This window comes from Linepithema humile, chromosome 1, assembly GCF_040581485.1.
Source record: "Linepithema humile isolate Giens D197 chromosome 1, Lhum_UNIL_v1.0, whole genome shotgun sequence".
In the NCBI taxonomy this organism is placed as follows: Eukaryota; Metazoa; Arthropoda; class Insecta; order Hymenoptera; family Formicidae; genus Linepithema; species Linepithema humile.
In genome coordinates, this window is record NC_090128.1 from 45,353,520 (window position 1) to 45,376,068 (window position 22,549).

Here is a 22,549-nt window from a genome sequence, read left to right on the forward strand (position 1 = left end):
GTTCTGTACATATTATACATTATAATGTGAAAGATACGAGTACGTATATCCAGACAGCTAAATATTAGCAATGTTGACAGATTAACAGCAGATTTCATCAAATTTGCCAACATTACTAACATTTTGATTACCGGGCATTTATATAAAAACGCATACATTCTGTTATGGTACAATTAATACTATATTAACTTTAAAGATATCGATTTTATATTGGTGTCGACCACTAGAGCCTGAGTTAACTTTACTCTTAGGCGGAGACTATAACGAATTTCTTAGAAGAGCATTATTCGCCAATGTACCGGTTGCTCTGATTGGGGAAACCGGTAGCTCTCGATTTAACGCTCTAGAAAAGTATGCCTTGACAAGATACTCCTTCACACTGTATCAGAATTTTAAATTCTTTAATTTTCTTCGAAAAGTGCACCGCTTCGTGTTAGTGGCATCTTCTCAGCCTATATTGCGATCGATTTTGCAGGTAAAAGATAACATAATAGTTTAATAAGTTAATATAAAAAACAAGGAATTTCATAGAGTCTTCTTTATTAATTGTAATTAAGATTAGAAATTCTTTTTGCATCTTTTACGTAGAAAACAAAGGACTCACCGTGGGCGAATTCGGACGGATTTTTTATCTTGGTTGATACGGAGACCGAATCTCGGGGTTGCATAAACGCTCGTTCATTTCTCTGGACTGCTTGGAAATATGACTTGCTCTCGGTCATCTTCATGTGCGTCGAACCGGACGGGATTTTTTATTACACGCATAATCCGTATTCGAACAGTACACCGCCCGATTGGAACGAAGTAGAACGTGTCAATGGACGAAATGGCCATCCTTATATAATAATGAAACGAAGATTCGTGCACAGTACGTATCTCTTGATTAGATTATTGTTTTTAATAGAATTATTTTTAATAATTATAAGCAGACGCCATAAAGATAGCAGAATTCGTATGTCACTCGCAAAAAGAAATTTTCTACTTTATACAATTTTTCATAATTTTAACAATAATCGTTGTATGTTTAGACAGAACAATATGCAATAATTTGGACTTTGATAAAACTGACAATCTAAAGAATTATCTTGTTCGATTAAATGCCGTTGAAGTAAAACCGTTTATAAAGGTCAATTTATCTGCACCGGATCTCGAGAAATTTCTCGGTGATAACAGTGAAATTATCAAAATACTCTTATTCAAAATACAAGCGTCTCTCAATGTCATGCTTTATAATGCCACCCCATATGCGCTCGGCGGTATTGGGCCCAATGGTACCTTTGAGGACATGATGGCACCTATAAGCGATGGTGAAGTAGACATAGGCATGAACACGAGATCTTTGTTCGTATTATGGAAAGTCAAGTACGTTTTAACATCAACTACAGAAACAGAAAATAATTTCTGATCTTAAGAAACCTTGCGGAAAGTTTGATTTCTGAGATCCCGATCGTGCAGAATTTGTATAAGAATTGAATTAAATAAATTTGTGCCATCTAAATATTATATTTTTAAACAATTTATTAATTCTGTATCTTATTTTCTACATTAAGGCTATTAATTTACCGTAAGTCTTCTTAAGGTTAAAAAGTAAATGTTGTTATAGACTGCACAAAATAATTAATAATATAGATTACTTTCATGTATAATGCAGTAAATAATGAATTATTGATTATCTTAATAACAATTATTGGATTCAGATACACGTATCCTCACACAAAGTCAGGCGTTTGTGTGGTGACGCAGCCGGTCGCAACAATTTCAGAATTTACCAGGTTAATAACGTTTATGTCGCCAGGAGTAATAATGGGACTAATCATGATATGTCTGCTTATTTATATAATATTTGTGAAGAACGATGGATACGTGAAGGCAGGACTGCAAGTGATCAGACTTATGGTCTGCGTGGGAGTTTTCCGACCACCCGAAGTCAATTCCACCAGAATCTTTCTATGCATGGCACTCATTTTGTTTCTTAACATAAGCGCTCTATTCCAAAGTCATTTATCATCTTTGCTCACGCTGCCGATTTATGTCCGCGATATCGACAGCGTTGAAGGCCTTAAGGTAAGAATCACAATCTTGTCTTATTGTTTGCTTCTGTTTGAGTACTCATCGGCAAATCTAAATTTGCATGAAAGAATACGACAAACGCAATTTAAATTCATATTATTCTTTAATAAATATTTTTCAAGAATATCTTATTGATATCGTCCGACTAGTATAAATCGACTTATTAAAATTTTCTTCTAATTTAGAGAGCTGGATACACTATATACGGACCGGCAAACCTGAAAAGTTTCTTAGGCGATCCTGTTCTCGAATCGCGTTTTGTAGGAGTCACATACGACGAGTGCAGACAACACGTCGAAAATTCGTCGACCGCCGCGTGTCTCGGCGATTGTTTCCACATGTACTATAGATTTCAAGGTGGACGTTTTACCATGTCGAGGACGCTACGCGAGGTGATACAGTCATATGTCACCCGCGAGGATTGGCCACTTTACAATCAGGTAGACCACATTATTCAACTGATGAGTCAGGCCGGTTTGATACTGAAAACTCAAAGGGAGAGTCTCTTAGAGATAACACGAAGAAGAAAAAAAAGTTTGGCGAGAAGAAAAGGCTTTAAAGTGATGCTGCCGAAACAACTGGCGTTCAGCTTCTACTTTCTCATACTTGGACATGTATTCGCTATTATAGTCTTCATTCTGGAATTAGTGATTGCTAGGTCCGCTAACAGATCTGAAAATTGGAAAAAAATCAAGAAGAACGAAAGAAATAAAAAGAAAGCTAAAATAGATACTATATTTTAACAATGTTAATTTAGGATTAAAAAATCAACTTAATGTAAAATTTAATTTTTTAATTTTCTCAATATATAAGCAAAAAAACTTTGGATATCTCGGTTTTTCTGACTTTCTTCACTTTCTTATTTTTACACCCAGCAGATAGCCGAATGTTAGCATTCTGTTTACTAGGATAAATATATCAGACTTTATGAAGAAATCTTCTATAATGAAGTTCTTTGATCAATATTTTTCAATTATAAATATCTTATCTACACAGATAATTAATTGCGCTGGTCAAAATAACGGATGAAAAAAAATGCATCGCGAGATATATCATTATATATCGTCAATCGGAGTTATTTTAATAATTGAGAAGCAATTGTAAACAATAGTGTTCAAATCTTTTAAATTCAAACATGCTGCGAACTCGACCGAGATATCCGAAATCCTTGTTGATGTACATCAGATCGCACAATATATTCACATAAGTTGTCTCAGATACTTCAAACGTTCATTGCGTATTATAACGACAAAAGAAAGATATGTTGGCAACCTAAAAACCAGAAGTTTGCAATTTTAAAAAATGGATTAATTGTATAAAAAAAATTATTTCATACAGTTGACATGATTAGAAGCTTCGGTATAACTTTAACTTGTCGAACTATTCACTCGGATGAGACACAAGTTCATCCTTCGGTTGAGACAGGGCATTAGCAATTCTAAAATTTAGTTTTTTTTTTAATTCTTTATTTTTAATCGCTTGAAACTACAAATTTATGTACACAAATATATAAAAGTCAACTAAAAATTGATTAAAAAATCTGCAATTCGACGAAAATGCGTTTTGCGTACAATTATTCGTCTATGCGTATATTGCTTCTTTAAATATTTTGTATATGTATATGTTGTGGATGTTGAAAATAAGGTGTATAATGGACAGAGAGACATAATAATAGAAAAGCAAATCTCACCTTAATTTGGTCAATATTTTATTTATTCCTTCACTTTAGTTTAAACAATTTGTTCATTCGGGGAATATCCCGCAAAATGAATATGATATAGTAAATATGTTTCCTTTTTACAATTTATACCATATACACAATGATATAATAATAATAATAATAATAATTAATAAGAATCTTAAACATAATAATAATCGAAATAATTAATAATAATTATAATAATAGCAATAATGCAAATTTAAGACGCAAAACATAAACAAAAATGTAGGATATACGTTACAGTGGAACCGTCCCTTTAAACGACGGCATTTATGTAATGTATGTACGCATTTACAGACCGTTTATCAACTGCTTATACATCATTTCACCAACATCCTCGTCACTTCACTTTAATTTATTTTTTTTTTTTTTTTTTTTTTTTTTTTTTTTTGTTTTTTTTTTAGTAAAGGCTCTCGCTCCCACTCTCTCAATCCGTTTAAGCTGAGATTACTATAAAATAGGTAAAAAAGCCCTGTTTCACAAAATATCTCGCAAATATATAGATATATATATATGTATATGTATATATGTATATATTGTCACGGGTCTTTCTCTTCCCACGTTTTATCTCCCCTGTCGCCGTTGTCTCATGTGATTCCATTTCGTTTAGCTTATTTTTGTTTTTAATTCGCGCGGGCGTGAAATCAAAGGGTTCACCGTGGAAACATGTATTTTGCGGCGCGTGTCTGCGGGAGGACGCAAGGTGCGCGCAAATGCGATGATATACACATAACCCGATCGAGTGCACGCGATGAAAACTGAAGCGTAGCCGGGAGTGGTTGTCGCGGCTCGCGTTGCGTATATCAAGCGAAAGTGAAAGAAGCGAGATTTGTCGAAAGGAAAAGAGCATGCTGGCAAGGAACGATCGTCATCTCGGCAATCTCATTTTCGATTCAATTCACTTACAACGTCAACTTCGCACGGAGTCTTTTGGCAACGTGAGTAATAAAAGGGGACTGGGTAGTGTAAGTATTAAAGTTTTGCATTTATATTGATCACTTGATGTACAAGGTGAGGCATCTGGAACGTTTACGAGATATACATTCGTCGAAGGATAGAGTATTACAAGTCACTTCGTGTTCGCCATGTAAATTTTGTACTTCCTTCCATCCGCTACATGTCGAAAATGTGTGTACCAACGACGAAATAAATTATCTGCGATTAACGAGGAAGTTGTATTGCTACGGCGAACAATGCGCACGGCCGAAAGTGTCGATCGATCGCGATCGATAATCGTTCAAGATTCTTAGGCGCGATTAATATTAATTACATAGTCCGAAATGATGCGTAAATTAAAAGCTCGATCGTGGCGAGGTCGATAAATTAATGATCCACCGCATGCCGGCGAATCACTCGCGATAACATGAACTTCTTCAGACGCACGATATTGAATTTTTATCAATCGATCGAACAGATGTCACTTTCGCAAGTGATTCAAAATTCTTGTAAAAAATCAAAATTGAAGATTTTCTAAGTGCTACTTAAGAAAACTTCGTTCCGTTCGACGGAAACGTCGAAAATTCTTTTATAATAACGCTCACAAAATCTCCAGTAATTTTACCTCCTTACAGATTTTGAATCATTTGCGGAAGTCACTGATTCGGCCGGGCACATTTGTACGTGTGTTCGTGTCTCATTCGTATTTCCTGGAAAAATGATGCGTGTACGCGTGTGTGTGTGTGTGTGTGTGTGTGTATGTGTGTCAGCCTCCGCGCCAATAAATACAATAATTAATTAATTAACAATTAAAATAAATAAAAAGCAAGTAGGAAGTTATATTTCATTATGCGACATTAATTTGGTCTCTCCTTGGTGCAGTTTGTCATTCACATGTTCTCCGACTGCTCCCCTCATCGAACCTCCGATCAATCTCTCGCCTACCATTCTTCCTCCAGTCTATCCCTTTCGGCTTCTTCGCCCGTCTGTCTGTCCGTCGCTGACACTGTTTCGTTAAGTATGCCCAGAGAACGTTCAATTAGCCGATGCGGTATGTACGTGTATGTGTGGACGTATATATATATATATGTATATTATATATTGTATATCTCAGCACACATGTTATCGCATGATAGTAATGCTAATCAGAGACGGCCGTCTGTCGCGTATATTGCTTACTCAGCTCGACGGAGCTTCGCGTCTCACGAAGGGAGGGTAGCTCCTCTATACATTATCATTATCACAAATGTTGCAATAACAACGGGGGGGGAGGGGGAAGGGGGGAAGGAAAAAAATTAAAATCAAAAGCACTCGCGGCTCTCCTCCGGTATCAAATTACAATCGAGCCACATAATAAATTGGAAGCCTAAGAAAGGAAGAAAAGATGCAAATAATAAATGATTGGAGAAGGGTGGGGGGAGGTGGAGAAGGGGTTGCTTCTACCCTCGCCGTCGTAGGAGTACGCGGAGTCCGTTTCATGCGTGTGTCGTGTCGTCGTTGAACGCAATCAACGCAATCAATCGAATTACTTGTGCATTATTCGGTACAGGCAGCATACGATTGCCTCGCCAATTGGAGCTGCCATCAAACTACCCCTATCCATTCGCCTCGCTCGTTCCCTACTTGCAAAATCATAACGTTTTGCAGCCACCACGCATCATCGGTTGCCCTCTTACACGTTTAAGACTGCATGTCAGAAAAATAGACTCGAAAACTTTATAACTTTATAACTTTCCTGATTATCGAATAATCGCTAAAAAATTTGTAAAGTATATAATAACTGATAAGCGTATCATAATAGTTATTATTATAATAAAATAATTATAAATACATATAAATATTATGAATATAAAACGTAAAGTTCACTATTTTTTTTTTTTAATAGTAATATTTTCTGATATGTGGTCGTAACATGTAAAAAAGCGATAACGCTGTTATCAGAACGGTCTATATTATGAATAATATTTTTGAGAATCATCGTGATAGACCTTTCAGAGACCTTTCAGAGACCTTTTTGGCACAATCGCGATGGATAGGGAAGTTAAGCGGCGGCCACAACGCCTGATTGTGTATTCGGAAATTGAGTAGCATGCTACATACCCCGCACGAATATAATAAAATAATTATCGCATCAATAATCAATGTAATAATATTAATAATATAATAATATAATCATAATTAAGATTGCGTGTGTGTATGCTTTGTCTCTTTAACATATATATGTATATGTACACGCAATGTAATGTGTATGTATATATAAATAATATATACATATATAAATATTTTACAAGTACAAGAGTAATGTGTGTGTGGAGACGACGCTAAGAAATCAAACGACGCTAAACAAAACTTGTCCGAAGTCTCTTACAGATATGATATCCGTCGCGTTTTTCGCCCGATCAAAATCCATCGTTTTTGTGATAAAAGTAGGAATTAACGCGCGCACGTCTTCACTCTCTTCCCCCACGCATCACTTCACCTCGTTTTTGCATTCTCTCACTCGTTAAAAATATCTCGAAAAAACTAATAAGGCTAAGATTATTCGTATAATGTAATTATTATAAGTAAATAGTAACATCGTTACTGTTACTATTATTATTACTATTCATACTTCTAGTACTGTTATGATTATTAATATAATAATTATTATTATTACCAGATTGTAACTTCTATTATCTATTGCCAATAATATCATCAATGCTAACAATAACAGTAACGATGATATTAATGAATAGCTTAAAGAGAATTATAGCAAAAATCGCGCGCGACGCGACTCCGTGAATCACTCATTGTTAAATCGATAAAAAAAAAATAAAAAGGAAACTAAAAAAAATCAGAAAGAAGCGAATGCTTTCTGACAAGAACTCGCGCTGCTTATCCGGCGCATTACAGAGCAACAGCACCCATTATTTATCTTTGGGAATTGTACAGGAACATGCATCATGCTCGAAATGGAAAAAAAGGAATATTAAAAAAATTCATCTATGTAAGTCGATAATTTTCCATTCGTCATGCAAACGCGTAAACTCATCCCCCCCTCATAAAGAAACATTGCCCAGCCACGTGGTGTTCTTTTCTCGATAAACTCCGCGAGCTTGTGCGATTTTGTTAAAATTGGTTTGTCGAATTTGCGTTTCCGTTACGTTTCGGGCGATCGGCCTCGCGGGAAAATGGGCCTGATATATGTATCTGCTATAAATATGTGTCTCGAAAATATTTCGAAGCTCCTTAATAGAGTTCTTTCTCTCTTTTTTTTTTTTTTTTTTATTTTTTTTTTATTACTTTTTTAGTCTCCTCTCTTTATGCTTTAGCACTCGCGAAATATAAAATTGTATCCCATGAACCATTGGACCGCGCTTAGTAACTATGGGCCATCGTCATCCCGCCAGACCGTTTGCGTCCGGCTGCAGTTTTCCTTCCTTCTTGACGTTGCCAGTAGAACGAGATCGGCAACGCGCGACAGCAGCGTGATTTTATTGCAACAATTGTACGAATGGTAATTGGTCCTACGCTCCCGGAGAAACGCTCCCGATAGAGTTCTCCGATCTAATTGAATGACGTTTGTCAAATCTTAAGGAGAAATGAAACTCGTGAACACAGATATGTTAGACTACGCGATCGCGTCTCTGTCGATTTTGAGTCGATAAAAGTTTCCTACTCGTGTCTTTAGATTTCCCAAGTTCGATTCATCAGCGTTATATCGAGAAAAGTGGACCCACGAATGCCGGTTGTTACTTTCCCCACTGCCTAAATCGCGATTTCATTGAGATCGTGCGTCAGAAAAGAGATGCGTTTAAATGTGAAGCAATTTAAGTCTCTAAAAAAAAAAAAATTCAAACAAAGCTGTTACGTTCAGAATTTTACGATTTCCCAAAAGTCAATGCTGGAAATCAATCGTAAGAATGAGGACAAATCAAAAACTCATCAGAAAAAGAGAGAGAGAGAGAGAAAGAGAGAGAGAGAGAGAGAGAGAGAGAGAGAGAGAAAGAGAGAGAGAGGGAGAGAGAAAGAGAAAGAGTAACGTGAATGCACGAACGGGCGAGATTCTCCAAGAAAACAAAACGTGGAGAATGAATTTTTCTTCGAAATAATTTGCGGAACAAATTTGACAGACATTTTTCGTCGTGTGTGTTATTCGCTACGTCTTTTATATTGTTCTTTTTTTTCTATCTGTTTGTAATCTCTTACTTGATTCTCGACAAGATCTCTGTGGTAGCAAAAATTGGGGCGGGCCGGTCCACCGCAGACTCAACGACGGTGGACCGCCCTCAAGACGGCGGCACTCACAAATACCTATTTACAAAAATATACACATGAGCAACTTGCTTATCCGTTTTGCGCTTGTTATCGTCTCTTTTGTCACCTCATGTCGATACGCTCTAGCGTTTATCTCGCTTTGTTCTTTCTTTCCCCCCCCCCTTCTGGCATTTCGCTTTTTCGTTTTAAATCATGCTATGTATATGTGTGTATGCGATATATTCTGTATTTTTCTTTTGCTTACGTTTTATCACACTAGAACCTCTACTAATTCCCCGGATTAACTCTAGATAATGTAAATAATATGTATTGGTAGTCGCGTCTGTTACTGCTTTTTTCTGTTGCAATATTAATTACTCTAGTCTAAGCTTACTCTTACTCCCCCCCCCCCCCCCCGTGATCTATCTACAAAAAAGAGTCGTGTCTTTCGCACGCAAACGTTAGACGTAACTATGGTACATCGCTTGATCCTGTTGCTCGCGCATCTCTCCACCGATAACATCTCTAATCTGCCCCCCCCCCGTCCCCCTCACTTGCTCTTCGTTTTATCACGATATCTCCCCCTCTGCGTTCGCGGATACAACTGTTCCCCTATATTGAAACGCGGCGCCGGCGCGCGAGATGCATTATCTCTCTCTCTTCGTCATTAAATATATTCTTATCTTTATAACTATTTATATATTTATATAGGTAATAAACTATATATATATTAAATATGTATATACTCTTGCTATATGCATCGCACTCGGATCGCCGAAACGACACTTATGCTTCAGGTAACGTCGGCTGTGGCGCACCGTGAAGCGAGAACACACGGGCGCTTTTCACTGGCACTTCTACGCCCCCCCCCCCCCCCTCGTGGTTTCCAGTTTCTTTTTCGTGCTCGATTCTTCTCCCCTCCCCCCCTGCCCTTCCCCCTTCCCCTTCTTCTCTTCCTCCATTTCTGACTCGCCTCCCGAAACTCTCGATATCTACATGCGTTAACTTACAAAAGCGGACACTTCGGAAAAATAGACACAAGTTATCGCTACAAATCTAACGCGCTCGCATCGGCCGCCCACGACGAGCGCCTCGATATCATTTCCGCTCGACGATTCTCCACTGCGCCTCGAGAGTAAGTAACACGTGCTCTAAACAAAGTGCACGAGGTCCGTTATGCACCGTGGTAGGATAAGCGACTCTCTCCCGTGCAAACGGCCACTCCCTCCTCGCCCCTTCAGGCACGCGTTTCGCAATTGACTAAAAACTTGCTGCTAAATTTATTTCAAAAATGCCCCCGTGTCGTCCGAATCGCCCGATTAAGGGAGATCCCGCAAAGCTGCTTCTGTTTTCTCCCCCATTTTCCTAAGATTGCCGTGACCCTGGTTATTGACTTTGCACCCCCCCCCCCCTCCCCCAACAAGACCACTCGGAGAAAATTAGTCTGTGATTTCGCCTAACATCACCGTCACACACCTTCCTGTCTCTCGCATTCTCCGTACAGCACTGCCGGTCCGGTCGTTGGTTGCCGTCAAGGTGACTAATGCAATGTGACGATATTACGCAGCTACGTGTACATGGTCGAGTATGTAGCCATGTTTTGAGGAAGGGAGGTAATGTAGTTTGGGGTGGGTGGTCGGGGGCTGTGCCACTGTGGTCAGAGAGCTCGTAACTTCTTTATACCCGCTTGAGCGTAGCGTACAAGTTCGCGCAGCGAGCTATGTGCTGTCAAGGGTCCCAATTTTCGGTCCAAGTCGACGAAAAAGCCTGGAAGGCGCAAGGAAAAAGAAACGATATTACACTCGAACAAAATTTTAATTCGGGTTAATGTTTTTCTTTTTTAGGTTAATGTCTGATAGACGTTTTTATTTCGCATACGTACTTCTATGCTCATCTTGCTTCGCCTGCTTTACTGCCTGGTCCCACAGATCGTAACTATTCGAAAGCAAACCCGAACACTGATTTTGCTTCATCATCGCGTTGTAGACATGTAATGGCATGGTGACGTATTGGCCCGACGCTGCTGCACCCTGCGCGCCTCCGCTACTGTATCCAGAACTGCTGCAGACTGAACCTACGGAACCAGCGGGCGAAGGTGTAGGCGAGAGGGAAGGTGTACCTTGACCCTCTGGTTGTACAGGCGTTGTCTGAGCAGGTTGCTGAGCAGGTTGCTGAGCAGATTGCTGAAAACGTCAAAGTAATCCTTCAATGATCGCGCACAAGATAATAATTATAACATATGCAACGAATATATTAAGCAAGAAAGTCATATGATTGTGATTCGGATAATAAAACGCTTAGTTTAACGCGAAAAAATTTAACCGAATGCTCACCTTTTGATTCGTGAAGTCGTTGATGACTTTTTGGACCTCTTTTACCTCCTGCTTGCGCAGATTGTAAAGCTTAGAGTACAGACGCGACTGGCACCAAAGACTGAAGAACAAGCAGAAATCGAAATTAGAGACACGCATACGAACAAGATAATGGAAAAATCTCACGTGAAAAGTAGGCATGGACACTCACCTTAGAATGGCCAGCTTGGTATGTATACTATTCTCAGGTGAGTTGTTAGGCTGACTCTTGAACTTCGACGAAATGTATCTGTAAAATCGGAGATCGCTTTAATTAGCAAAGCGTGCTTTTCTAACGGAGTATGTGTCTTAATTAGTACTCACTTGATGAGACTCAGAGTGTCCTTGTACATAGTATATGACGCCTTTTCTGTAACAGGATCCGACTCCATCGCGTCACCGGTTAGAAGGAAATATAGGGCGGCCTCCAGATACATCATGCCCTGCGCCGTAAGATCGGTCTCCTCGTCAGCATTGTGCTTTAATCGCTTAGCTTCGGTCAGGTACTGGTCGTGGTCCCTGAAACACGAAGTCAGACACGTTAGGCGAGATCCCGCAAAGCTGCTGCCATTTTTCTAAGATTGCCGTGATTACTGGCTTCGCACCCCCAAAATCACTCGGAGAAAATAGCCTATGATTTTCGCTAGCTTCATCACCGCTTTCCTGTTTCTCGCATTTCTATACAACACTGCCGGTCGGTCGATTATTATATCGCGATATTAAAAATTTACATGCAACATTGAGAAAGACATAACTGAAAAATCGAATGATATAAGAATGAATCGAATGTTAGATCAATGCTAGTTATTCATGCAACTTTACCAGTATTTCAAAACATGTTTACATGTTTCGTTCCTTTTTAGTGTAATGTAATCATAATATAATTTAAATTTTGACTAATATAACGTCTTGTAAAATATTCCAACTATCATCGTATATTAAATCGTAGACTCACCTATCCTGATCCTCCAAAATTTCATTCTGCATATCAAAATAAGAATAGTAGACGCGCTGAGATGGGAGAGGTGGAGGTGGTAATAAACTGTTATCTTGCTTCTCGTCCCTTTCATGATTCGTCGGCTGAATATCCATTTGCTGTTAATAATTGATAATAATTAGAATATATTCTATAAAATTTTAGTTGTTATCGCAATATCATTTCTTAAATAATTAAAATAAAAATATAATTAAGATATAATTGAGAAGCTGGATGCGCGCAATATCAGTTAAATAATTTTGCATTGTTTTGAGAGAAATACGACTAAATTCCAAGGCTCGTCGTTCACGCTGTTGACGAAATAATATTTGTATAATCAATGTATAATCTTCAATATGAAACGATTACAGTGAATAGACGCGATAAAAATCTGACATCGCACGCAAATTATCGCATATTGAAATATATAATTAATAAATGTTAAAATTCTTAATTACTCTCACTGTAGAGCTCACTTTAGACCTCACTGGTTTTCCGGGATACTTAAACTTTGTCGTACACTTCATCGTTGTGTAATAGCACGTCAAGCAACAAGTAAAAAAAATATAACTAGAAAAATCATGTACAACTAAATTATTAAAGCAATAGTCCATAATAAATACAAATTACAAACCTGATCAGTCAAAAGTCAAAGAAGTAAAAAGTGATAAATTTAGACAGTCAGTTAATACGCGTTTATCGTTGGCGTTTGATTGTCAAATGTTGTCAGAAACAGAGGACAACTAGTCGAATCTCGCAAACAAAGAGAAAAGAAAAAAGGGGGAGAGATGTTTCGCTTTCATTGCAGAAAGTGGGGGAAACAAAATGTTATTAGGTGAAAAATAAATTAAAAACGAAAAGATATATTTGTCAATCACTAGAGCCTTTTACATCAATTATTTTGAAAAGATATACATTTAATATGTTATAATTGAGATTATTAAATCACAGAAACACACAATATTAACATAAAATATTCCCAAATTATATAATTTACTAATTGCAAAGATATTAGTCAAAATTTTATTTTTACACTGTTATTGCACAAAATAAAAATTTTTCTGTCATTAGAATTGCCAGTATATACATAAGAGATTTAAAAGTTTACGATTTAAACAAATTAGAACACGAATTCACAGATGCCATGCAGGCTATCTCTATCCCACACATGTCTCGCGATTCTACTGCAATAAAAGCTTTAAAAAAATTAAATAAAAGAAGAACAAAAATTTACTAATGACGAAGAAGCGATCTTCACAGTGTTAAATTATTTTCAGGACAATTCAGAATAGTTTTTTACTGGTATAGAAAAATTAATTCACCGTTCCAAAAAAATTAAAATATTAAAATAAAGAATGATTATATTGAAAAATAAAAATAATTATTTTATTTTATTATTCTTTTATATCCTTGCCCGGAAATTGAACCTTACGTATATAGATATACTAATTTAAAAATAAAAATAACATTTTTGTAATGTCTGTTTGATAAAAGTAATAAAATATAATAGTTGCAATTTAGTTCAAAATTTTACTCATTTGATCCATGAATATATCAGGAAGTTGAAACTCATATTATATCCAGATTCTCAATTATATATATATTTCTGCAAAAGTAAGCATTGAGATATTAAACTTAGAGTGTTATTATTAAAATATTACGGCCGATGAAAAGTATTATAACTACAAGACTGCAACTTCACAAAGTTATCGCTTGCTATTGATACAAAAAAAATTAATATTAAAAAAATATATCAAATACAGGACAATATAAATTAAAATCGAGAAATGATTGCAATCGAAAATGTGAAAAGATGCAATTACAGATGCAAATAGATACTTTTCATCGACTTGTCGCGTTGAAAATCAATTTTTACGAAAGCCCATACCTGACTTGACAGGGGTCTGGACGTCATGCCATCACTCGCAGCATGTGCCCGTTGCTTCTTGCGGCTCCTTTCCTTGTGCTCGGAGGAACTCTTGGCTTTCGCGTCCACCGAACACTGAACCGGACTCAAACTTGACACGGAACTACAACTCGGGTTACGTTTCCTCTTGGGGGCGCTACCGCCACCGACCGCACCACCGGTACCACTAGCACCACCATTTCCGAGTATAGCACTGCCGCTCTTCGAGTCCGACTGAGCTTTGATCACAGAACGAGAACTCCTAGCGCTGTCACCGTCGCCCAACAGGCCATCGGCACGGTGGATTCTCGCACGGTCCGACGCGACCTGTTGCGGGGGCGGCGTGTCGATGATCTCGCCCTCCTCCGGCGTGGATGGCCTCGGCGGTTGCGAGGTCGCCAGGCTGGAGGACGGTCTCTGCCTCGAAGACGGCCTCGTGTCGGGTAATTCCGTTCGCTGCCTGAACTCCTGTCCTCTGCACAGTTGCAACGTGTGGGCGGATATCCTGCTGAGATCGATCTTGCACATGAGACTCGGCACGCCGTTCACGTGGGTGAGAGCTGGTGGGGAGCGCAGAAGAATTCCGCCGCCACTGGATGTCCGTGAGGACGGTCTCTTGTAAGGACTGTCCCCGCCGGTGGGCGTGTGCGTAGCGGAATTACTCGTGTACTCCTCCACGTATATGCCGCATTTACCGCCGCCTTTTCCACCTTTGCCACCTTTGCCACCCCCCTTCCCACCTCCCTTCGATGTGGAGAAGACGTGGCGCAACGTGTCGCTTTTCTTTTTATCTTGCACATTGCCGGCGTCGTCCTCCTGCAGTTTCGACGCCGGGCTGTTGTCACTGTCGGAATTATCAGGAGAGGTTGTCCTCGTGGGTGGTGCTCGAGGCCTGGGAGGCACTCTGTCACATACGATATCTCTATTAAGTACAATTGTTAAGTTTATTTATCAAGTAAAGGAAATCTAAACATGGAACACAGGTGAAAAGAGTGAGTGAAATAAAAGGAATAAGAGAAAGAGAAACCAACTTTTACAAAAAGAAAAGAAGATCGATAATTAACGCGCTGAAATAATGATAAAAAATACTGTACCGAGCAACTTGAATACGACTATTCCTCACGGACATTTCCGATTCGCTATCGGAGTCCGAGCCACCGGTAATGTTGGTCACTCGGGATCTCGGTCGTCTGGGCTTGCTCTTTGTGGGACTCTTCTTCTTGTCCTGTTTCTTCGGCGAGTCCGACAGGTTGTTCCGCTTGATAGGAGGGACTCTCCTCCATCGCGCGGCGTCGTCCTCAGAGGCACTGTTGTTGTTATTTTTCTTGTTCAGCGGCGAACTCTCGTCGTCGCTGGACGACAGGCTCAGTCTCGATCTCTTCTCGGTTCTTGTCGGCACGACTGTCGACACTTTCGTCAGTCGACGATCGCTATCAAAATCGCTTTGGGATCCCGAGTCGCTGTCGTCGCTCGTAGGCACCTTTTCCTTCGAAATCGGTTGTTTCTTCTTGCCAAGACCGGTGACCGTTCTCGTCCGACTGCGCGGCTTGCTCTTCAGATTCTCTTCCGCCGTTCGGTGTCCGCGCTTCGGACTTTTGATGGATTTTCTAGGTCGCCCGCGTCCTTTTTTAGTGTCGGCGACCTTCGGCTTCTCCGGCTGAGCGCGATTGTTTTCGACCAACTGATGACTCTTCTCCTGTTCGGAGGGCTGATCGCTATCGCTGAGAGGACTCATTACTTCGTGAGTCGTCTTCAAGGTCTGCCAATGAGACTGCTGAGACTGTTCTCTATGTGGTCTGCTGGTCTCCGTTGTCGCCTGCGTATCCTCCCGCCGGGCGCTTTCCTATAAGATACAATTTTCATATTCTTTTAAGATTTCTTTAAAAAATTATAACTCATAATCTATTTTTTTAAGTGAAAAATCTTATCTTTAAAAGAGTGACATTTTGCCCGAGTGACTTCTAGAGTTATTCTCGAAGCATCGAGACGCCCAACGCCTTCAATTGACATAGATCTTACCTGAACCGGCTTAACATCAGAGTTCTGCTCTCCGGGCTGCACCGCTGTTTTGTTGAAGAACGAACTGAGATCCCAGCGGCGCTCCTCCACGGCGGGTAACGGTTCCTCGACGAGATTCTCCCGCTTCGGCGACACCGACGGCGGCGTAGTGAGCCCCTTGGCCGGCGGCTGCGCCGACGACAGGTCCTCCTCGTCCTCGGAATCATCGCTACTGTCCGAGCAGGAGTCCGAGCCGGAGCCGGAGCTGGAGCTGCCGCTTCCGGAACTCTGCGGCGCCTCGGCCGGACTCGACGAACGGGCGACAACGGGCGGATTTGTTGGCGAGCATGTGGATGGCGGAGGATGATTGACAGCAGGTGGAGAAGACAGCACGCGCTCCGGCGTCGCTCTCTTCGGAGGCGATTGGTATCTAGGCGGAGTGCTTTGCCGCTGAGGCGACAGTGGTCCCGCAGGTGACATCACCATAGGCGACATGGGTGCCAAAGCCTGCGTTCCCGTCGCCATCACCGATGTCATCGCCGACGTCATCGCCGACATCATCGGTGTCGTTAATAGACTGTAAGTATGTAAAAGGCATCTTTCAAGCCTCTCAAAATGCAAATCCGCCACTAGATAATGCAAATTGATGATAAAATTGCAAATTGATATTAATTTTTTTGTTTGTTTGTTTTTTTATGAGCATGACATATTTGACAGGCCTAGAATTTTAGACATAACTTACATTTTCTACTATAACTAATTTACATTTTCTTTATTATGATAAATTGAAATCTTATATTTCGAAACAAGAAATATATAGTCTAGAATCCTAAAATATAAACGTTGCGGTAAAATTCTACGCCTGCCGAATGATACAATATAAAAGTTCTAAGTCATAAAAATGAATAAAATATACATTTGACTTTTTATAGTTGAAATTAATTTCAATGCATAATTCAAAGATTATATACATACTCGATTGGAAGAACCGGACTTCGGTTTCCTCTCGTGGGTCTCGACGATGTTTCCTGGTAAGAAGAAGACCGCTATCAGTAATTTCGCCGTGAAATAAAGTGGAACGAAATTTTTCTCGCCGCGACGAACGGCTATTTAGTTTTTGTCAAACTCGACTTGGTCAAATCGATTTGCGAGAGTGCTTTGAGCAGTGCAAGAAACCAAAAAAGGGGACGATTCGAAAGTGCAACTGCCGTTTCGACGATTTACAATAATAATTTAAAAATCACACGTTTATTGTGCTAATAATTTCAAAATTAATTGTTCAATAATACAACGGTTGATTCGAAATTACAATAATATAAATTTACATTTAATAAAACCGCAAAATATAATAGCAAATAAAGAGTCTCTTCAGATACATTACCTTGGTCTCCTCATCCTCGCTATCTTCTGACAAGCTCAAATCCCGCTCGAGATCACTGCAACAGAAAGAAAGCATCATTCGATTCAATCTCGAGAATGAAAAGCACTCGTGTGATTCACCGAAGTGCCTTAGTGAAGCGCAGACACTCTAAGGGGGATTAATATCTCTCTGTTTAACGCGATCCTTCTGAAATTGCTCGAGCGCCACTCGTCCAAACAAGGAAACCAGCTCGGCGCGAATACAGACGCGGGATTTTCAACGGCGGCGCGGCGGAAAGCAGAGATAATTCGATATCAAGAGCGAGGCGCGCTCGATTAGGATCGAAGTGGAACGAGAGAGAGAGAGACGCGTGCGAAGAATATACGCGCGACTGCAACCTGTGGAGTACCGCGTATTAAGGAACAATCGTTCATTGATCCTTGTGGTGCGCGCCGTTCTCCCGCGATTACATCGTCTCTCATCTCTCATTAGTTTCTCGCATTCTATCGCGACACCGTCTCTGCTCAAAGCTGAAACTGTGATTAACTCAAATCAGACGATAGAAACATGTCAAATAAAATCTGCTTCGTTGACGAAAAGCAAAGTTGAAAAATCCAAAACGATAAAAATATTTCTATTATCTCGCAGGTGATTTATGATAATAGTGCAGAAAATTGCATCGCGTTTCTAAGCGCGCGCACGCCTTGGCGGAGCCGATCAAAGTTCGAGATAAATTTGATGATTAAAAAAAAAACAGAAGACGTAATGCACACCACGCGCATTCACGGCGACACTTTGTATAATTAGCCGCGTTAAATTACACATGAGATAATTTATTGCTTTTTACGAGTGCTTAAATGCATTAAAAAGTTGGGACATTAATTCCAAGTCACGTTCATTATCTCCTCTGTGTGAAGCGCTCTCGTTTAATTTAATAAAGTGGATAATAACAGCGTGTATGGTTCCTGGACAAGGTCACGCTTGTAGAGATAGCAGAAAATGAAATCCCTTTACCGCCAATCCAGCGAACACCTCGTTTTAATACCTCTTTTCAAGATTAAGTAAAAACTCGGGGGGGGGGGGGAGAAGACGCGAGAAAGGTGGAAGTAACATTTTCGCGAACGCGTTATCGGCACCGACGGGCCCCGCGCGGAAAGCAGATGGACGGGGCAAATCGCTTCCGCAAAGCACGGGCGATTCCCGGAGACCGCTTCGACGGACGCATCGGACGCGAACTGTCTCGGGCGATCGCAATTACCTGTGTTTCTGTGTCATTAAGCAAATACGCCCGTTTATCAGTTTGCCCTTGGAATTAGCCGCGTTTAATTTAATAAGAGGGATAATCGCGCGCGCGGTCGGACATCTTATGGCTCTCGAGAGCGCTCCTCCCGCTCCTCTCCTTCGCTTTTTATCCCAACGGGAGCGAATCGCGCGAGGGCCCTTCGTCCCCTCGATCAGCGCGAGAGGCATGTGAGCCTCTGAGGACCGTCCAACAAGTATCCGGCCGGTGGAATAGAGAGCCCGGGGGACAAGACGGGCGAGAATAGAGGCGGCGGAAAGCCACGCTGCAAGCAGAGAAAGAGAGAGAGAGAGAGAAAGAAGGAGATAAGGAGAAAATACGTAGAGCACACCGAACATCGACGGCGCACGGTTGGAGGGCATCGACCCTAAATGCACTGTCCTACGTCCGCGCTCTGTGCGAGCGGTGCCTTGTGGTTTCGCCACACCGACTGCGTGCAGTCGCGCGCGCGCGCGCGCGCGCTCCTTCCCTCTCTCTCTCTTTCTCTCTGGTTTCTGCCTAGGCACCTGACCCCTCGACAACCGATTGGAGAAAAACTCATTTAGTCGAAGTAACAATTTCAAAGTTCACGCGGCTCTTTAGGGTTTAAATGGAAACATAAAACAGCCTGCTTCACTCAAAAAAATATTTCGCTGATGTAGTTAGATTTCTAGATATCGCAACAAGAATGTATCGCTATTTTTCGTATCTGTGAAAACATTGTTTGTCACATATAGAATTTATAGCAGTAATGTTCTAGCAATAGCTTCTGAAAAATTTAGGTAGCATTGCTAAATGTTATTCATTGCATGATCTAACACGTGATTGATCTTATATAGATAGGCGCTTTAGAGAAACTTTCTTTTTAAAGTTCACAAACAATACAGATATATATTCTGTTTCTGTCATCTAAACTGATTAAGTAATTACATATGCAATATCACAACAGTTGCTAATCATTTATCTGTTTTAGTTAATTTTTTACACCTAGAAAATTTTAGCTATTATTGCAAGATCATTTTTTTGAGTGTTTATTGATTAATTCATTCGGTTATTTATTTTGAATATTCATTGCTCGATTTACTCCCAAAGCTCTTCTTATCATTCTTATTTTAGAATAACAAAAATTGACCTCGTTTCGACGCATTTATGGCGTTGCTTAGATTTTTAAATTCCGCTTTCCATTGATAAGAACCGTTTTTCTATTCCTCTGATAACGCGAGGCTCGCAAAAGAGGTTTTGTCTTTACGCGCCAATCGCATTTTTTGCTTGTGAAATAAAAAAAAAGTTGCACGCGGTCTCCCCAGATATTTCGTCAATTTCACGGGTAATTGTTTGTCCGCGGGATTAATAACAGCCGCTCGATTCGAATTACACGAATGTCTAAAACCCTCGCTGACTGCTGACCGGCTGGCGGAGAGCTCGCCGCTGCCAGCAAGAAACCTGCTAAATCGCCGCACGAAAGAGTTTAACGATCGCGTCTCGAACGGTACAAATTACTCGACTCCGTGGGAACGTTCACAATTTTAGAACCGTGCCCGCTCGACGTTGCGCGCTTTGTTTATTAGCGCGCGCGAGTAGCATTTTTCCGTCCAGGAACGACGGCTAATGGCGAATGCGCGCGATTTATCAAAGCGCACCTCGTCGGTAAATGAGAAGCGTATATCTGGAAAAGTTCTGAGCGAGCTATAGCTTCGTTGAAGTATAATTTAACAAAGTACAATGCCGTCGAATTCCATCGTCGATTCCGCAAGGCGAATAACTCGCCAGAGTCCTAATTGCTTCGAATTGAAAATCCGTATTCGGCAAAGACAAAAGTGCTTCGATGATTATCACCGTTGGATACGTCATAAAAATCTCGCACTTCTTTCCGTCAATTGGAGATTGGAAATTAATATATCACGATCCTTCCTCGCGTCGGCAAGGCTCTTTACACCTTTTCGCACTATCACTTTGGATAATAATACGTGTGAGAGAGAAGTGTAATAGAACCGGAATAGGATAATTCGGAATAATTGCAGAATAGCTTTGGGATGGCTCTCTCACATCCGCGTTCACTCGCACCGCGTTCAACGCGTAAACGCGCGATGAGAACACGCGGTTGATTGTCAGCGTCCGACTGTGTCGTCGCGACTCGCTACTCCCTTCGGCGGTCGGCGATCGTGGAAAAGGAAGGGAACCTGTTCGCGCGAGGCGTTCCTCTTTTAACCTCGCGTTCCGTCATGCAACGGAACCGCCGTGTCGCAAGCCGTGTTTTGTTGAGAGAACGGACACCCACGCTGCTGCCGGCTCGCGCTGCGCTGTACTCGTGTGTACGCACGCAACGGGGGAAGAGCGCGCATCCGGCGGTGGAAATGAGCGAAAAACGTTTCCGCGGCGGAAGGAGGGAGGAAGCGAACGCGAGAGATTAACGTCGTTTCGTTAAAGGGAAAGGCGCGAATGAGTTCCTGGTTTGATAAGACCGACGAGGAGGGAGGTGGGGAGGGGGTGACGTCGAGATTGACGTCGTTTATACGCATTCTTTGGGATACGCTTGACAGGGGAGATCGCGTACGAGTGACAGGACTTCAATTGCGAAGGAATTCGTGCGTAATATTCTGCCGCTTTCTGCGGAAATTCGACTCTTCGGCCGCGGCACGTAGAACGGTTTTTCAGAATCGTCGACACAAATGAAGTACGCGAGTGCACTACAATTAAAACGCACCGTCCGTACTTGTAATCTCCACATGTGAATAATTATAAAATGTCATGCATTAATTAACGCTCCAATTTATTATTTATATTTTATTGAACTCATTAGACTTGAAATTTCGCTCGGCGAAAATTAATTGATGCATTAATTAAACAAAAAAATCGACAAATTAAGCTCCGCCGCATATATTAACGGAGGCGTTGCGTGGACGTAACAGGGCTGAATTCTAGCCACGAACGTAAACGGCGACGGTAAACGGCGCGATGTGCAAAAAGGATAATAATCTTAATCGAGGGCAGGTTCTCGCAGGAACCTCGTTTACGAGCCGCCGCCACACGCGGGGTCTATTCAAAGCGCTTGTGCGAACAATCGCCTCTGTGTCTATTATCTATTATCTCATCTGCCGCCCGTGTTCGTTTGCCACTCGCAGCACGTGCGCTTTTACCGTTCCGTTACAACTGACGGGCTTCGACGGCGTGTGATTTCACAACGGCGTGACACCGCGATCACCGTCGGATTAAAAAAAAAAAATCAGACGAGAATTGTCGTTCGCGGCGACGCGAAAAAGCGCGATTTTTCACGCGCCGCATCTAGCGAAGGGGCGTGATATCAAAGCAGCGCGCGTAAGAGATGATACGGATCGTTCCGGGAGCGTAATTTTATCGTCGCGCCGTAAAAGGAAGATAAATGTGGATAGAGTACATGGAAACGCGAACGGTAGCGGCACGGAAGCTAATGGATTAATCGGCATAACTAACGCGCAACTATTTCTGGCGACGTAACGAAAGGCAATATCCGCGTTGGTTAGCTCTCGCAACCCTAATTCCATTCCGTCGTTCCTGCCGCGCGCGACATGTATTACCGTACATACGCGCGCGCGCATGTATACACACGGAGTTGGCGCTAGTAAGTTCTGCTCGCTATTAAAGAGAGGGACGATGAGAGAAGCGGAGAGGAAGTACGGAGAGGCCGTGGAGGTGACTGGAGGTGGTGGCGGCGGCGGCGGTGGAGGAGGCGGCGGCGGG

The 22,549-nt window shown here is 41.2% G+C and overlaps 2 protein-coding genes across 11 annotated transcripts in view; one reads left to right on the top strand and one right to left on the bottom strand.

The window, feature by feature from the left end:
• Positions 1–292: 292 nt before the first annotated feature.
• On the top strand, positions 293–3,765 carry LOC136999307 (uncharacterized). The gene is made up of 5 exons (XM_067352990.1): positions 293–475; positions 589–868; positions 1,029–1,362; positions 1,698–2,064; positions 2,256–3,765. The coding sequence occupies exons 2-5, from the start codon at positions 727–729 to the stop codon at positions 2,811–2,813; spliced, it is 1,401 nt and encodes a 466-aa protein (XP_067209091.1). The 5' UTR covers positions 293–475; positions 589–726; the 3' UTR covers positions 2,814–3,765.
• A 374-nt stretch (positions 3,766–4,139) lies between these two features.
• The window catches only part of lilli (lilliputian), a 199,455-nt gene continuing 181,045 nt past the window's right edge, over positions 4,140–22,549 (bottom strand). For 9 of the 10 annotated variants that reach the window (XM_067352889.1, XM_067352915.1, XM_067352894.1 and 6 more), the window contains 11 exons: positions 17,575–17,629; positions 17,169–17,221; positions 16,215–16,770; positions 15,290–16,038; positions 14,178–15,117; positions 12,269–12,408; positions 11,638–11,832; positions 11,486–11,563; positions 11,296–11,395; positions 10,845–11,145; positions 4,140–10,729 (listed from right to left, as the gene is read on the bottom strand). In XM_067352889.1, the coding sequence (XP_067208990.1) occupies positions 10,620–10,729; positions 10,845–11,145; positions 11,296–11,395; positions 11,486–11,563; positions 11,638–11,832; positions 12,269–12,408; positions 14,178–15,117; positions 15,290–16,038; positions 16,215–16,770; positions 17,169–17,221; positions 17,575–17,629 (3,277 nt within the window). In that variant the 3' untranslated portion in view covers positions 4,140–10,619. The remainder of the gene's footprint in view (positions 10,730–10,844; positions 11,146–11,295; positions 11,396–11,485; positions 11,564–11,637; positions 11,833–12,268; positions 12,409–14,177; positions 15,118–15,289; positions 16,039–16,214; positions 16,771–17,168; positions 17,222–17,574; positions 17,630–22,549) is intronic. The other variant, XM_067352904.1, reaches the window with a different exon arrangement.